The sequence below is a fragment of the Canis lupus genome, chromosome 14 (genome assembly GCF_011100685.1).
Source record: "Canis lupus familiaris isolate Mischka breed German Shepherd chromosome 14, alternate assembly UU_Cfam_GSD_1.0, whole genome shotgun sequence".
Lineage (NCBI taxonomy): Eukaryota > Metazoa > Chordata > Mammalia > Carnivora > Canidae > Canis > Canis lupus.
In genome coordinates, this window is record NC_049235.1 from 45,358,201 (window position 1) to 45,377,260 (window position 19,060).

The 19,060-nt window shown below is 35.2% G+C and overlaps 1 protein-coding gene across 12 annotated transcripts in view; it reads left to right on the forward strand.

Annotated features, from left to right (window-relative positions):
- Positions 1 to 19,060, forward strand: part of BBS9 (Bardet-Biedl syndrome 9) — a 432,261-nt gene that overhangs the window by 68,434 nt on the left and 344,767 nt on the right. For 9 of the 12 annotated variants that reach the window (XR_005369689.1, XM_038557299.1, XM_038557303.1 and 6 more), the window contains one exon: positions 1,778 to 1,882. The exons of the other annotated variants lie outside the window; for them this stretch is intronic. Coding sequence is in view for 8 of the 9 variants with exons in the window: in XM_038557299.1 (XP_038413227.1) it covers positions 1,778 to 1,882 (105 nt within the window). In the remaining variant the exon portion in view is untranslated. The remainder of the gene's footprint in view (positions 1 to 1,777; positions 1,883 to 19,060) is intronic. 12 annotated transcript variants of the gene reach the window in all.

Consider the following 19,060-nt stretch of genomic DNA (forward strand, 5'->3'; position numbering starts at 1 on the left):
ATCTCATGCATACACTTTATTTTCCTGAACCATATGAGAGTACATTACATACATACATACATCATGGTCCTTTCTCCCTAAACACTTTAGTGTGTATTTCTTAACAATAGGAATATTCTTACATAACCACAGTACAGTTATTAATTTCATAAAATTACATTGATATAATACTTTTATCTACTCTAATACCCCAATTCTAATTTTATCAGTTGATCTAATGGTGTAAAAAGGTGCTTTATGACATCCCCCTCACCCCCACTATTACAAGCTCTAGTCTAGTCTGTATTTATTTGCACGTATTTTTAGTCTCTTTAAGCTGGGAAATTTCCACAGCCTTTCCTTGTCTTTTATAACATTGACATTTTTGAAGAGTGTCTCCCATCACTTAAAAAATAAAACATGGGATGCCTGGGTAGCTCAGTGGTTGAGTGCGTCTGCCTTTGGCTCAGGGTGTGATCCCGGATTCCCTGGCCTGAGTCCTGTATTGGGCTCCTGGCATGGAGCCTGCTTCTCCTCCCAATGCTTGTGTCTCTGCCTCTCTCACTCTGTGTCTCTTATGAATAAATAAATAAAATCTTTAAAAAAAGAAAAAAATTCTTGTTTTGTTTATCAGTTGTTTCCTTGTGACATTAAGACTATACATTCTTGTAAAAAAAGAAAAAAAAATCTTGTTTTATTTATCAGTTGTTCCCTTGTGACATTAAGACTATACATTCTTGGCCAGACTAATATACTACTGCCAAGAATAGGTAATGTTGCATTTTCCTTAGAGTATCATGTAGAGTCACCATCATTGATGATTAATTTTGATCAATTTTGGCTTAAGGTGTTGCCTGATTTTTCTACTGTATAATTACTGTTTTCCCCTATTGCTACTAGTAAGCAGTACACATATCCAGCTTTTCATCAAAATTTTCCCATAAATTTGTCATTTGTTGATGATTCTTGCCTGATAAAATCTTTATGGTGATGGTTGCAAGATGATTTTTCTAACTCAGCACTTCCTTTATATTTGCCATCTGGCTTTCAGTGTTAGCAGATTTCCCTTCTCCCTCATTTATTTATTTGTCTATTTATTATTAGTGTAGACTCATGAATTTCTATTTTTCCCAATAGTTTTTAAGTCAATATTGAACTTAATAGTTTTGGTGCTTAATTGTCCCAGATTTGGCCAATGGAAGCCTCAAGTTAGCTCCTGTGTCCCTGTGACATATCTCTTTTGGTGTTTTTAAAGGACTTTTAAAACTTTATAGCACAGCAGGATGGATGTTCAGGATCATCTCATACCTATCCTGCTCCAGTCATGGAATGAGCTGTTTTTCTGGGGAGCCCTGGTTCTTTTTATTGGAAATGATGTTAGAAACTGAGATCTGAGTGTTAAGTGTGCTCATGTTACACAGTATCTTTGCCTTTAGGCCTTTTTAGAGGACAGGGTAACAATTATGCATGTATATTCAATGTAAATTCAAAAGCACATATGTAGAAACATGCACAGAAATATGGATATATGCACATGAACATGTATCACCTTAGACATATACATTATTTAGATATCATGAGTTCACATAGTATCTCCAATTTCAATCTATCCCTACATGGTTCTTTTTTTCCTTTCCCATTCTGTATTTATATCCCTTCTTCCAAAGTGGATCCCAGGCTCCCATCAACATTAACACATTAGTCATTTACTCGTTCTTATAACATATGTAAAGTAGTTTCAGAATGTCTTTTGACCATGTCACTACAGTAAACAAACCTGTATTCCTTCTCTTTCTAGCTAATTCACTCCCAAAATCAAGTGCTTCTCTGAGACTTCCACTTGGAACATGCTTTCAAGTTCCTTCCTGTAGCCAGAGCCGTGAACTCCTAGGTCCCAACCTATGTTGAGTATTTTTGCATTTATTGTTTCACTTTTTTCTTTGATTTTTGTCTTCCCCTAAGATCTCAGCTTCCCTCTGTTCCTTTTCATAGAATATTACCAGCCTTTTCTTCTTTACTCTCTGTATCCTTGGTTTCTGAGAGTAATAATGGGCTGATGGTGAACTTGCTGTTGGAATTTCCCTGTCCATGTATGGTAGAGGTTGTGATATTCTTTGTATTACAGTGATGCAGAAAGTACAGTACAGAAGGTAGTTTCATGCCCCCCGCCCCCACCCCCAGAAAGTAAAAGAAGGAGGGATTTGGAATTAGTGTGACCACCATTAGTCTGTGAATCTAGAAATTCTGTTTTTTAAAAGATACTTTTAGACCTCAGACATATTAAAGTGGATATAAATGGACATTATAAACAACTTTATGCCAATATAATTTAATAACTTAGATGAAATAAACAAATTATTTCAAGACCACCATTTACTAAAAACCAACACAAGAAGAAATGGAAACTTTTAACAGCCCTACATCTATTCAGATTTTTGAATTCATAATAAAAAACATCTCACAAAAATATTTCTAGCTTAGACAGTATTACAGGTAAAATAATTAAATATTTATTTTTTTTAATTTTTATTTATTTATGATAGTCATACAGAGAGAGAGAGAGAGAGAGAGAGAGAGAGGCAGAGACACAGGCAGAGGGAGAAGCAGGCTCCATGCACCGGGAGCCCGACGTGGGATTCGATCCCGGGTCTCCAGGATCGCGCCCTGGGCCAAAGGCAGGCGCCAAACCGCTGTGCCACCCAGGGATCCCAATAATTAAATATTTAAAGAAGAGATAATATCAGTGCTATATAAACTATTTCCAAAAATAGATGAAGAAGGAATACTTCCCAACCCATTTATGAGGCCTATTTAGTCTTGATACTAATTAGCTGACAAAGTTCCCATAAGAAGGAAAAATTATAATCAGTATGCCTCATTGACACAGATGCAAAAATTTTAAAATAATATTAGCAAATGGAATCTAGCAATATACAAAATGGATAACCTCTCATGACCAATTGGAAATTTATTGTAGGAATATAAGATTGGTTCCACAATTGAAAATAAGTCCATATAAAAGCAAGAAGAAAAATTACAAGATTAACATAAAATGGGTAACAGACCTACATTTAAAAGCTAAAACTGTTGAACTTGTCAAAGAAAAAAATAAACATTTATTTTTATGAAGAAATTTTTATTACCTCGGAGTAGGCAAAGATTTCTCAGGCATACAAAGCACTTATAAAAGAAAGAAAACAATAAATTATACTTCACCAAAATTAAAATCTTATCTTCAAAAGAAAATATTTTTATAAGAAAATGAAAAGGCACGTCTCAGACTGAAAGAAAATATTCACAATGCATATAGTTATAGTTGACAAATGAGTTGTATCTAGAACATATAATGGACTCTTATTACTCATAAGAAGATAATCCAATTTTTAAAAGGACAAATATTTGGAGAGACATATCACAGAAGAAGATAAACAAATGGCTCAATAAGGACATGAAAAGATGCTCAGCATCGATAGACCCCAACGAAATTCAAATTAAAACCACATTGACGTATCTTTGCATATCCAGCAGAAAAGCTAAAGTAAAGACTGAAAATAACAAGTTCAGTTACTGGCTGATCACCTTGAACTTGTGACAGCTTGATTTTATGTTCTTACACGGCAGCTTTATGGGAAGTCCAAGGTATTTCCTAAACTTCTTTGACTTGAGATATCTTGACTCCCAAACTCTCTTCCCTGTGGATCTTGTTAGGGCTTAGTCTGGGGCATAGTTCTTTTTTTTTTTTTTAAATTTTTAAAAATTTTTATTTATTTATGATAGTCACAGAGAGAGAGAGAGAGAGAGAGGCAGAGACACAGGCAGAGGGAGAAGCAGGCTCCATGCACCGGGAGCCCGATGTGGGATTCGATCCCGGGTCTCCAGGATCGCGCCCTGGGCCAAAGGCAGGCACCAAACCGCTGCGCCACCCAGGGATCCCTGGGGCATGGTTCTTACTCTCAAGGGGAGCAGCCTTTCTCAGGATGTTTACAAGGTGTTAATGAAGTGTCTGCATATCAGCTTGACCAGGCTTTACCATCTCCCAGTATTGCTGGATTTCTGATGTCTGTTCTGTTCTTCCCCTGTAGCAATCATCCTGCAGGATGATTGTCAGTCCTGCAGTGTGTGTGTGTGTGTGTGTGTGTGTGTGTGTGTGTGTGTTTATGTTCAGGTTGGTGCCCAACCAGTGGCTCTCAGGGAGCTATCTCACAGCCTTCTACTTCTCCCAGAGGGGTCGCATCAGTTTGCATTCCCGCCAATAGTGTAAAAGGGTTCCCCTTTCTTTACATCCTTGCCAGCACCTGTTATTTCCTGAGTTATTCATTTTATGGTAATTTTTTATGGTAATTTTTAAATTAAAAATAATCATTTGTGTGACAGAAGAGAGCATACATAATAAGATTATTTGCAGTTCATAATTTTTTAACACTAACTTTTTTGATATTTAGTATTTCTGCTTACATGAGCACTATTGTATCTGTGCAGTATTCTGAGCTTAAAGAAACTTTGAAAACAGAGGAATTGATTAAAATTCAAAAGTTTTAGTTCCTCAAATACTACTTGCTAGTTACTTAAATTTTGTATTGACTCCATACAATGTTTATAATGTAAATGTTTTCCAATTTTATTTTGATACAGGGTAGCATTTATAATCCTCAGAATATACATATATTCCAAGCATGCCAAGATAACACTGGTGTTCAAACAACAGTAGCTAGTCTGATGTTTAAAAGAAACACTTGCCTGCTGAAGGACATTCCTCTTGAGGCAAGGACTGGGAACCACGTTGAGTATGCTAAGTGATTCCATCTGATCTGCAGAAAATCACTGTTGATTACATTTTCACTTTGCACATATGTCACTGAAAGCCAAGTGGCTAAAGAAAGCTTTTTGAAATGGACATTTCTGGCTGAGCTTTCGGAAGACTGAATTTTTAAATGTGAAACATAAAAAACATATTGTTCACTGGTTGCATATTAAAAGCAAATGGCCAGAGGAAACAAGATGAACTATAAAAACTCGTAAGATGAAAACATTAAATTTTGTGTACAATTTTATAATGTGTAGTAGGTTTAAAAATAATTACACTTAATAAGCCAACCTCCCTAAAAGAACAGAAAGGTTATACTATCAACCTCAGACATTACAGCAAAGAATACATTGATATACCTTAATAAAGAAAAGATTTTGACATTACTCCTTTTATAAATGTTTAATCACAACTGTGTGTTGGTTTTGTGTGTATTGAGTGAAGACTTGGAAAATTGATGTGAATCAATGTATCAGTGTCCTTTTTTTTGTCCTTTGAGGAAATGCAATCTGGGCTGTAAAAAACTCTCAGTTTGAGGCCAAAAATTTTGAGTTTGAGTGTTTGTTTTGCCATTGACTGACTTTGTCAGTATAAAACAGATCCTCTTTTTAGCCTTGGGTTTCCTGTAAGATATGGTTCTGTATTTGACTGATCCTGTCATTGTCAGTAATGAACTGTTATTTAGAAGTGGCTTAAGCTCCTGGTCAGAAAGCCATTTTTGTAAATTCAGGGTATTATTTTTATAGCGTGCAGTAACTGTGAACTGGTGAAGCCAGAGCTTATGAACTACATGTGACATTGAAAGATCCTGAGTATTCAGAAGTAGTTACAGAAGCCTTCTTATTTAGTTAGGATTTACATAGACTTCTGGGAAGCTCTTTTCTAGATATTGTTAGAGTTATAAGGTAAATGCTAGTGCATTTGTCCTAAGAAAGGAAAGAAACCAATATCAGAAACTTATATGAGTTACATGCTGACTTATGCCAAGTACTTTGCTGGTGATTTACTGACCTCATGTAATCACCTACATCAGTTGAAGATTTCATAATAGTATTTATTGAGTGGCTTACTATGTGCCAGTTATTTTGCTGAGAATTATGTAACTGTAGTCTATTTTACAGATGGGGAAACTAAGTTTTTTTTTTTTTTTTTTGAAACTAAGGTTTAAAGAATTTCTTTAAGGGAATATAGCTGACATACGTCAGAGTGCCCTTTCCTGACTCTAATGCTTGTTGGGATCAACATATCTTCAAATGAGAAGAGTGTGAGTTGGTATCATGACATATTTTTAAAAGATTTTATTTATTTATTCATGAGAGACACACATAGAGAGGCAGAGACATAGGCAGGGGGAGAAGCAGTCTCCCTCTGGAGAGCCTGATGTGGGACTCGATCCCAGGACTCCAGGATCATGCCCTGAGCCAAAGGTAGATGCTCAACCACTGAGCCACTCAGTTGCCCCTCATAACATATTTCTATGTTGAGTGATTTTAGAGTGAATGCCACTGATACTTTTTGACTGACTATATTGCTGAATGTGAAAACATTCCTGGGTTGGGATGTTGGGGCTGTTCCCAGTTGATCTGCATTTAGGATTTGCTTTGATGTTTGCCTGAGTCTTTTTTTAAAATTTTATTTAAAGATATTATTCATTCATTTGAGAGAGGGAGAGCACGAGAGAGAGAGAGAGAGAGAGAGAGAGAGAATGAACTAGTGGGGCTGGGGGAGGGGTTAGACTGAATCTTCACTGTTGAGGTGATTTCTGTTATATATAAAACTATGTTGTACACAATTATGTCCATAAACATAAAGGCTAGATTTAAGTGTTTTGAATACAATCATGTTTATGAAATACGAAGATAGTTGGTTCTCATGTACACACTATGATTTTGTTAGTTACTTATGTGTTACTTTCTTTTATACATATATTATTTCCTTATTGTAAGTTATCCAATTCATGTATTTACCAATTTACATTTAATCTTATACCTACTAGAGCAAAACAAAAGTGAACACCCTTCTTAATTCTGAAATTAGTATGAAGTAACAACAATAAAATGAAACATTCCAAGCCTACCTTTTAAATGTAAGTTACAAAATTTCACTTTGCTAAATAAGGGTAAGGGAAAAGAAATCATGTTTTATGGTTTTGATTTAGACTAAGAAATTTGTTTTACAACTACAAAATTAAAGCCATGCACCTTTTCTAAAGTGTAAGAGAAAAATCTAAAGTCTCTTATAAGTTTAGCAGTGTTTTTTGCACTCGCAGTTTCTCTTGTACCAGTTGCATTTACTGTTGGCTCATCAACAGTCCCCAGAGCCTTCTTGGCAGCTCGGCTCTACTGGTGTCTCTTTCTCCATGAAACCCTCCTGGCCTGGCTTCTGGTTTGGTTATTTCTGCTTATATATTTCTGCAGAATTTGTTTATATCTTACTTTTAATTATGGTATAGTGACCTGTTTTGGTATTTCTTTTTTTTTTATTTTTTATTTTTCATTTATTTATGATAGTCACACAGAGAGAGAGAGAGAGGCAGAGACATAGGCAGAGGGAGAAGCAGGCTCCATGCACCGGGAGCCTGACGTGGGATTCGATCCCGGATCTCCAGGATCGCGCCCTGGGCCAAAGGCAGGCGCTAAACCGCTGCGCCACCCAGGGATCCCCTGTTTTGGTATTTCTTGACCTGAGTATTTCTTTCTTGATATTAAGGACTAAATTTTATTCATATTTTTTAATCTGCAGTACATAGACCAGATCCAGACATATAGTAAGTAATTTGTGTCTGGAATGAATAAATATGCTTAGTTATATTTTGGTTTTAAAAAATATGTATGAGATTGAAATCACCAAATACGTGAACTCCATGCAAAAAGTATTTATTTTAGAATAATTTAGTTTGGAATTAAAAAAAATCTTCTTTTGCTTATTTCATTTTAATAATAAAAAATAGGGGAAACTGCTACTGTGGGCTATTATATTCTTGTTTAAATAATTCCTTTGCTTTTAAACTACCAGCTTTGTGGAGGCACCTGGATGGCACAGTCAGTTAAGTGTCCAACTCTTGGTTTCAGCTCAGGTTGTGATCTCAGGGTCTTGAGATGGAGCCCTGTGTCGGGCTCCACAATCACCGTGAAGTCTGCTTAAGACTCTCCCTCTCCCTTTGCCCCTCTCGGCTGCACACTCTATCTCTCAAATAAATAAATAAATAAATAAAATAAATTACCAACTTTGTTGCTAGGCTGAAATGGTAGAGCATTTTAATTTTGGAATAAATCTAGAGAGCTTCAGGCAATTCATGTAATTGAAGATAAAGCTTTTGTATTGTTCATATATTAGAGTGATTTTTTTTAAAGATATATTTTTTTCATTAGAGAGAAAAAGAGAGACAGAGAGAACATAAGCAGGGGGAGAGGGAGAGACAGACTCCTTGCTGAGCTGAGAACCTGATGTGGAGGTTGATCTCAGTACCTAGAGATTATGACTTGAGTTGAAGGCAGAGGCTTAACCATCTGAGCTAGCTTAGCACCCCTAGAGTGAATTTTTTTTTCCTAGAGTGAATTTTTAATTGCTTATAACTTCTTAAAATTTTGTTAACAACCTTACAAATCTTGCCAGAGTTGCTCTTCTTCACTGAGGTATGTGGCAAGTTTGAATTTGAAAATGCATTTGTGTTTGAATTTTAAGTAAGGAGAGTATTTTGAAAAGGCAATCATGTTTACCTTTGAGGAAAAAACAACCATCTCTATATCTGTTTCTGTCTCTATCCATATATATATATAAATATTTAATGTAAATGTAATATAAATATATATAATAATAAAATATATAAATTTCAAAGGAATATTCTTGGTTAAAGACCAAATATAGCATAAGAATTTTAATCCTAAGAGGAAAACATTGCAATATATACCTAATGAAATGAGGGAGTCCTTGTGAATGAAAGGAAGCCAATGTATAATTAACAATAGCAGATACTACAGTGTATTTGAGTATAACTTTAGTCTCTTATCTCTGTAGCATGAACTCTACTGAAAATGGGAACATTTTGTTTCCAGTTGTGTGCTTGTTTGTGTGTTTGTGTTTGTGTGTCTTTGTCTAAGAAGTCAAAGACTTATGCACATGACTATCGAAAGGAATGATGGAGATTACATGGACTTGTGCCTTTAAAATTGTTTTCTTTCTCTTATAACCAAGTCATCAAATGGTTTATGGTTGAGTTTCAGAAAAAATCTGGGGAATAGTTTCTAGGTTAGCGTAATGGATGGAGTTAGGTGATATCTTTATTATCACATGAATTGAAGGTTCAGGGTCACTGGCCTTGATTTCTGGTGGTTCTGTAGGTTCCCCAAAAAGAAATTCTAAAGACATAGGAAATGAAGAAATAATGGGGTGCCTGGCTCACTCAGTTGGAAGAACATGTGATTCTTGATCTTGGGGTGGTGAGTTTGAGCCCTATGTTGGACGTAGAGATTACTAAAAAGAAAGAAGATTGAGGAATAAGTTGCTTTATAACCATTTCTACCATCTTTACCATAATTTGCATTTTTTCTGTTTCTCATCTATGTTACTGAAAGATACTCCCTATTGGTCTGAATTCCACTTAAGTTAATTTTTTCCCTCTAATTGTTTTCTTAAGTGAGCCTTAGTGTGTGAAAATGGCGATTGTGCCGTTTACTTTTGAATAGAGTTTTGTGATTATTTAGATTTGTATTTTTAGAATTCTAATATGCGACATTCTTATTTCTTATACTACTAATAGCTATATTATTAGACATATTGTATGAATGCCTCTCTGTTAAGTTCTTTGTATGCAGTATCTTATTTAATTGCCAAAATAGTCTTGTCAAGTCAATGTTAACTTTATCTTGTAGATGAGGAAACTGATAATTATAAATTAAAATTTCTCGCTTGACTTTACACAGCTACTAAGCGCAGAGCTGAGGTTTGGACCTGGGTGGATCTGATTCTGTAGACTGAGTTTTTAACTATTATATATCTCCCTGTTGCATTTATGATAGTGATTGCAAATAAGTGAGTTTATTTCAAGTTTTAGAAAACATTCTTGGGAAGCCCGGGTGGCTCAGCAGTTAAGCACTGCCTTCAGCCCAGGGCATGATCCTGGAGACCCAGGATCCAGTCCCACGTCACACTCCCTGCATGGAGCCTGCTTCTCCCTCTGCCTATGTCTCTGCCTCTCTCTCTCTTTCTCTCTCTCTGTGTCTCTCTTGAATAAATAAAATCTTTAAAGTAAAAATAAAAAATAAAAAACATTCTTATAGCGAACTTTTCAGGTTAGGCTTAACTCGAGAGCATAGTGGCAAAATAATGGCAAAATAGTGGCAAAATAATGTGTTATAACACCAAATTTTAACTGGCTTTTTATTCTTTTAAAATATCTTAACAGGTTAAAATTAGGGTTTTTTTTTTTTTTTTTGCTCTCTTGTCCTTTTCCTCTGTAAATTATTTGTTGAGTAGGTTGTTTGCCTTATTAATTCTTACAGTCTGGATTTTGTATTTCATAGTGCCTTATAGATCTATATGTTTCTCTGTCCTTCAAATTTGTACATTTGTAGTTAGATCTGGAAACTATCAGATTTGGGTTTGATTTTTTTTGGCAAGACAGTTTCACGGCTAGTGGGTGTACTTCTGTAAGGAGGCACGTGATGCCTAGTTGTCTCTTTTTGTCTTGTCAGTAGCCATTGGTGAACATTTTCTCATCATTATTTTATTAGAGATTCAAAATGGTTATATTCTTTTAAAATTATTTATTTATTTATTTATAAAATATTTTACTTATTTATTTGAGACAGAGTGCACATGAGCAGGGGGTGTGGGAGGGAGAAGAGAGGTGGGGAGAAGGGAGGGGTAGAGGATGAGGGAGAAGCAGACTCCCTGCAGAGCAGGGAGCCAGGCTTCAGCAAATACCAGAACTCTGAGATCATGACCTGAGCTGAAGGCAGACACACAATCAACCGAACCCCCCAGGTGCCACAAAATGCTTATATTCTGCTTTTTTACTATTCCTTTATTATATATTAGCTGAAATACATCTAAAAATAAATCTTTAATAAATAACCAACTGTTTTGTTACCCACAGGTGCATTTCATATAGGAAAGCCAAGATAAATGCTTGGTTCTTTATTTTGATAATATAGAGTTGGTTTCCTAGCATCCTCCAAAGATGACAAATTAGTGGTTGTTTTTGCTGTTTGCATATTATTATGAACTCAGAGATTTAAATATTTGATGCTTTTCTATTTATTGAAGTTATTATTTTTATTAATGCTAAAAACCATCCCATTTTTGGCCAATGGAGCTTCTTCAAGTTGGCTCCTGAGCCATTTGACGTAGCTCCACTAATCTTTTTTTTTCTAAATTTTATTTTATTTTTTTATTCATGAGAGACAGAGAGAGGCAGAGACATAGGCAGAGAGAGAAGCAGGCTTCCTTTGGAGCCCGATGAGAGCTTGATCACAGGACTCTGGGATCCTGCCCTGAGCCAAAGGGAGATGCTCAACCACTGAACCACCAAGTAATTAATAATATTAATTTGAAATAAAAATCTTAGCAGCTAGATTCAATTATGTTTATGCAAATTCAGAAACCTTTTAATTTCCCTTATTACAGAAGATACAAAGGAAAGAGGGGAACTTCCTATATATCCTTAGGTGTCTTGAAATGAAGTTATACTTGACCTTGGGTCAGGTGTGTGCTAAGGGAAGTGAGGATGGAGAATTAAAATTGAGAATGAAAGCCGAGTTAGGCTTTATTTTTATTTATTTAATTTTTAAAGATTTATTTTTTTTTGAGAGAGAGCATGGGGGGAGGGGCAGAGGGAGAGAATCTCCAGCAGACTCTCTACTGCAGGTGGAGCCCCAATTACAAATGCTAGATTTGTAATTGGGGCTCCTATTACAAATGTAAAAAGCTCCTATTACAAATGTTAGATATGAATTAGAATTTTGTATGTTACTTTTGACAACTCATGAGAAGTCATAAATGCATAGATTACTCCTTTGGTACTACACATTTTTTTTTTTTTTGAGGGAGTGAGTGATCAATACCAAGCTTTATGATTAATGTTTCATATTCTAAATGTTTAATTATTGCTTTAAAATTACTTATTTTAAATTACAGAGATCATCTATAATTAGAAAAGAATTTAGGGGGGTGGCTAGATGGCTCAGTCAGTTAAGTGTCTGCCTCTGGCTCAGGTCATGATTCCAAGATTCTGGGATTGAGCCCTGCTTCAGGCTCCCTGCTCAGCAGGAAGTCTGCTTCTTCTTCTCCCTCTGCCCCTTTTTCTGCTTATGTGCTTTCTTTCTCTGTCTCGTTGAAATAAATAAGGTCTTAAAATTTTTTTTAAAGACTTTAGAAAAATGCAGAAAATTATTAAGAATAAAATATAAATCACCTTTAATCTTAAAATTTAGGTATAAACAGAAATGCATGTAGTTGCAAATCAAGTATCGATAAAAATGCAGAGTGATGGGCAGCCCGGGTGGCTCAGTGGTTTAGCACCACCTTCAGCCCAGGGCGTGATCCTGGAGACCTGGGATCAAGTCCCACGTTGGGCTCCCTGCATGAAGCCTGCTTCTCCCTCTGCCTGTGTCTCTACCTCTCTCTCTCTCTCTCTCTCTCTCTCTCTCTGTTTCTCATGAATAAATAAATAAAATCTAAAAAAAAAAAAAAATCACAGCCATAGTCATGAGGGAGCAGAAGGCAAGCCGCGGGCAAAGCACAAGCTGACACCCCACAACCTACCCTCCAGGTGGGGATATGTGTGGCATTCCCCAGGCACTCCTGGAAAAACAAATGGTGAACTGATAGAGCTCACAGTCCCGCAGGACATGAGTCTATCAGTCTGCAACTGTCTTAATGATTTAAGAGAAAAAAGCAATCTCCAGAAACCTGTAGACTCAATTTCCTGGAGCCCTAACATCATCCTCCCTTCCACAGGATAGAAAAAAAAAATGCAGAATGATTTTGGTGAACTCTTAGAGACATTCTAGATCAAAATAGAATCCTTCCTTTCTGGATTAAGAATGGCAAACAATGACTGTAAATAGTTCTTGATTTTTCAAAATAATAAAGGTGCTGGGCTCATCAGTATTTTCATTTAATTTTGACTGAATTGTGTAAATAATTTTGATAGCATGTGATAAGGATATCTGTGAGATTAAAAAAGGCTTGTTTATAAATGAATTATTCATTTGAGAGATTAACTTTAATTTCTTCATATGTGTGTAATGTACCTTCTTATATAATACATAAAACCTTTCAACTGTTCATATATATAGCCTAGGTGTACATGTTTACCTATGTGTGTGTTATGTTTCTGTATGTGTATGTATCTGTTTCTAATTTTATAAACAATAAAATCTAGGCTTGAACAGAAGCCATAGTCTTTGCTATATAATCGAAAAAATGTGTTTCCATGTAGGGAGACCTAAGGAAAGTAGTAACCCTTAAACAATTCATCTGTTTAGAAAATGCTATAGGACTTTACATGTTAAATCCATAATTCTATCACAGTTATTGAATTTTATTAGAAGAAGCATTTGTTCATTGACTTAAACTTTTAACAGAATTTAACAATTAGAAATTTCCCAGAATGACACATGCTGTTTCTATTGGAGAAATAGAGGGGATTAAGAAGTGAGACATTGTCTGGAAGACTGAAATAATTTTAGAGGTTAAATCTGAATCTTGGCATTGATAGTTTAGGTGGTTAATGATGATGCTGAAATGTTAATTTATTTTTGTTTTTATTATATTCTCTTGGAATGTACCACAGCAATTTTGACTAATTTCAAGTAGTTAGTAAAATGTTACCAGGTTGTAAATACATTTTTATGAATTCCAAATAATCTTTCTTTAAGACAGAATTCAGATCTGAAGTCTTTTGAAAATCTACTTGAGGTAGATCATATAGGACTTGACTTTCTCTTCAGCAGGAGGTGGCAATCTTAGCACATTTACTTTTAATTAAAACCAGAACCCAGTGTTTTACTAGGAAATTTATTGTTACTTTTAAGCAATGAGAATTTTAAACTTGGGAGTGGAGTTTTTCTCTTATAAACCTTACAGTGCATTTGGCCCTCAGGATTTAAAAAAGCTATTGACTGCACATTGTGCATTAGAAAGGTTAAAAGCCATCATTTTAATAGTTTTGTGGCATTTTCTTTCATTATAATGCTTATTTTATGGGTTTTATAAAGGTCCATTAGAATACAGCAGCTTCTGTTGGAAAGATGTTAAGTGAAATTCTTGGTTTTAATGGCAACATTTTTTTTTTTTTTTTTTTGGAGGGAAGGGGGGGGAGAGAGAGAGAGAGAGAGAGAATCTCAAGCTGACTCCATGCCTAGTGCAGAGCCCAGCGCAATGTGGAGCTTGATCTCATGATCCTGAGATCATGATTTGAGGGGAAATTGAGAGTTCAACCCTTAACCCATTGAGCCATCCAGGTGCTCCTACTAGCAACTTTTTTATTCTTGACAAAACTGATTGATTTTTTAAAATTATACACACGACTGAAGATGGAAGCATTTGTGCACTGATCTATACAAAATAACTGAGATTGTATGTACACATACAAGAAGTTACATGGAAAAGCAGAGGTGCTTATCCGGATAATTCTGAATCTTAATGACCTTTATCTGAAATATTTGGCCATATATGTATGTAAATTGTGTGTGTGTGTGTTCGTATGTATGTGTATATACCATTTTATTTTTTACTTTTGTGTGATTATAAACTATTAACATTTATTCATGAACTTCAGATCTATATAGTTCTTTTAGTGTAGTAAAACTACTTTAAGGAGTATTTTTCCTTATACTGCTACTATGTTAATTGTTTTATGTTGGAGAATACAGTTAAATGAATAAAAAACAATTATATGAGTAGTTTATTGTTGTTTTGTGACTAATTGTGATTATTAATGGACTTTTAGAGATTAATTTATAGACACATACATTATTTTTTATTTTTTAAAATATTTTATCTTTTCAAAAATTATTTATTTATTTATTCACGAGAGACACACACAGAGAGAGGCAGAGACATAGGTAGAGGGAGAAGCAGGCTCCATGCAGGGAGCCTGACATGGGACTCGATCCCAGGTCTACAGGATCACGCCCTGGCCAAAGGCGGTGCTAAACCACTGAGCCACCTGGGCTGCCCACATACACACTTTAAACAGAGTGAGCTATACTGTCCAGTCCTGGCTTTTTTCCTTATAAATTATGACTATCTTTCCATGTCAATAAATATAAATCTACTTCATGACTTTTTTTTTAATAAGATTTTATTTATTTATTCATAGAGACAAAGAGAGAGAGAGAGACAGAGACACAGGCAGAGGGAGAAGCAGGCATCATACAGAGAGCCTGACGTGGGACTTGATCCAGGGTCTCCAGGATCACGCCCTGGGCTGCAGGCGGCGCTAAACCACTGCGCCACCGGGGCTGCCCTACTTCATGACTTTTAATGGCCTAAGATTTGTGTTGTATGCATGCATGAACATAATTAATTTCTCTGTATATATACTGCTTTTAATAGTTTTCTTTTTATAAATTTTTTGTATATTTTAATATTTTTTCTTTTTATAATCTTTATAAACTTATGTGTACTTCTTTACATATTTATTAAAAGCATAAAACTAATATGTTCTTACTAGCAAAGAATAAAATCTGAAAGCCCCTTTTATTTCCTTTCTGCCTATGAAATTTCATTCTTCTCCCAGGGTATATAGTTTGCTGAGTGACTTGCATGGCATACCTTGTTCAGTGCATTTACAAACATATTTGGTTTTGTTTTATGTCAGTGGGATCACTATATATAAGTTTGTAACTTGTTCATTTCATTTACATGGACATCTTTCCATGTCCAAATACATATACTTACCTTGTCTTATATGGGCATCATAGAATTATGTATACAGATATTTCATAATTTATTTAGCCATCAAGATTGCTTCCAGAATTTACTGTTGTGGACAGTCTCTTTTTCATTCTCTTCCTATCTTGGTTGTATAGACTCAAAGTAAAGGTCCCAGCTGATTATACCATTGGACTGACTGTGACATGTATTTTATCATTTATATTTTTTTTCTCCTTTAGTTCAGTTGTATTTGTTGAACTTATGGTAAAGAATAGAAGCTGTTGGCTAAGCGAGAATGAAAGTTTGCTGAGAATTTGATCAAATAAGCTGAACACAGGAAGTCTCTCACTTCTGATTTACCACACTTAGATAATATATTCTTTTTTTTTTAATACTGATTTATTTATTTTATAAAGAGAGAGGGAGAGAGAGAGAGAGTTCAGGAGGGAAGGGCAGAGGGAGAGAGAGAGTGGGAGAATCTCCAGTAGACTCCCCAGTGAGTGTGGGACCTGATGTGGGGCTTGACCTCAGGACCCTGAGATCATGATCTAAGATGAAATCAAGAGTCAGATGCTTAACTGACTGAACCATCCAGATGCCCCTCTGTAGTATATTCTTTCGCAATCATTTTAATTAACCTGTTTGCTGAAAGCCCATTTGAGTAATGGAAGAGTTCTAGAAAACTACTAAAGAAAAACTATAGCAAGTTGGCAGGAATAAAAAAAAATTAACAAGATTCAGTCAGACAAATATCTTTTGAATGATTGTTATTCCTTCCCCAAGGATCTTTCCACATGGCTGAAGATATGAGACTAATATACATAAAGCTGATAAAATACCGAACAACAGAAGTCATTGTGTAATATTTCCTGCTGATTAATTTTGGGTCCAGTCTTCTCTTGAGGTGCTGGAGAGTTTGAAGCACAGTTATTCTACTCTTGGTGACCTTCAATGTATTTATTGTCTTTTAGAGAAATAGCATTGTTAAAACTTCTTTTTTGACCTTCATTGACTTTTTACTCAGTGAAAAGAAATGTATCACTTCTTTCTAGGTAGGCTACTCAGTAATTAATGCTTATTCAAATCTTTTTATTCAATGCTTTTATCCTGGTAAAGAAGATCAGTAGGAATCTGGCATTTTCATGGCTCAGATGACATTTTACAGTGAATAGAAATAGGGCGTCTCTTGAAGTTGTATTAAGTACTTTTTGATGAGCTGAAGGTATAATCCCTCTGTTCTCTCCTCACTTTTCTTCTCTCTTCTCTCATCCATAAGAACAGAGAGTTATATTCAGAGGACATTATTTTATTTTATGTAATAAGAATAACCTTTTTAGGGCCAAATGCTTACTCTCTTCTTAGTTCTAGAAAGAGTATAGATTAGCTATTTTAAAATTCAGGTCATCATTTTTGTCAAAAGCTTTTAACTAATTTGTCTTCTTGCCGGGGTTCAACTTATGTTTGGACATGTGGTTTTTAAATGTTTTCCTGAACTTTATTTCCTTTTTTCCCTTCTTTTTTTTTTTTTTTTAAATTATTTTAAATTCCAGTATAGTTAACATATGTTTGCCTGAACTTTAATCTTTACTTCCTATAAGATTAGGGAATAAAGAGCTAGTCATTGGTGGGACTTCAGCTTTAGGAATGGTGGGGCATTTGATGGATTCCTGCCCCTTCCAACTTTTTTTTTAAATTTAAGTAATATGTTAATTGTAGAAAACTTTGGATGAGGCTTGAGGAGGGAAATAAAATAATCTATTCTTGCCACTGAGAGTTCTCTAACCAATATGACTATTTTAGTGTATTTACTTCATCTTTTTACTCCAAGTTTTTATGCCATGGAACTATTCATATTGTATTTATTCTTTTAAGTTTGTTTTCTTGGTTAACAATAACATGAGTGTTTATAAAATCAACAAATGTTCTGATATAATTCTGAATGATTATAGAGTTTTTTATGATACAGTCCTGTTGGTGGAATTGTTTCTAATATTATGCCTTTAAAATATACTATGGTCATCTTAAAATTTGTATGGAACTACAAAAGACCTCAAGTAGCCAGCAATCTTGAGAAAGAACAAAGCTGGAAGTATCATACTTTCTGATTTCAAACTATATTAGAAACCTATAGTAACCCAAACAATATGTTACTGGCATAAAAATAGGTACATGGATCAATAGAAAGAAATAGAGACCCAGAAATTAGTTTTTTGACAAAGGAGCCATGAATTTGCAACTGAGGAAAGAATAGTCTTTTCAATAAGTGATGTTGGAAAAACTGGATTGTCACATGCAAAAGAATGAACTGGACCCCTCAATGCACAAAAATCAACTCCAAATGGATTAAAAACTTGAATGTAAGAAACCATAAAACTCCTAGAAGAAAACACAGGTGGTAATAAGCTCTTTGACAGAAGTCTTGGCGATAATTTTTTGGATTTAAGTAAAGGCAACAAAAGCAAAAACAAATGAAACATACAGCACTGTATAAGTTTAAGATGTACAGCATAACTGTTGGTGGGAATGTGAACTGGTACAGCCACTCTGGAAAGCTGTATGGAGGTTCCTCAAAGAGTTAAAAATAGAGCTCCCTTATGACCCAGCAAATGCACTGCTGGGGATTAACGCCAAAGATACAGATGCAGTGAAACACCGAGACTCCTGCACCCCAATGTTTATAGCAGCAGTGTCCACAATAGTCAAACTGTGGAAGAAGCCTCAGTGCCCATCGAGAGATGAATGGATAAAGAAGATGTGGTCTCTATATACAATGGAATATTACTCAGCCATTAGAAAGGATGAATACTCACCATTGCTTCAACATGGATAGAACTGGAGGGCATTATGCTGAGTGAAGTAAGTCATTCGGAGAAGGACAAACATTATATGGTTTCATTCATTCGGGGAACATAAAAAATAGTGAAAGGGATTATAGGGGAAAGGAGAGGAAATGAGTAGGAAATATCAGAGAGGGTGACAAAACATGAGTGACTCCTAACTCTGGGAAACGAACAAGGGGTAATGGAAGGGGAGCTGGGTGGGGGGATGGGATGACTGGATGATGGGCACTGAGGGGGGGGCACTTGTCGGGATGAACACTAGGTGTTATACTATAGGTTGGCAAATCAAACTCCAATAAAAATATACAAAAAAAAAGTACAGTGTAAATAATTTGAGTTGCATATATTGTGAAATGATTACCACATTAAGTTTAATTAACATCCATCATCTCATATAGATATAAAAAATGAAAACAAAAACATTTTTTCCTTCTGATGAGAACCCTTATGATCTAGTCTCCTGACAATTTTCAAATATTATTTCTTAATAAAACTACAAAGGAAAAAAAGGGAACATTTTAGTACCACAAAAATCAGAGGGAGTGGGGATCCC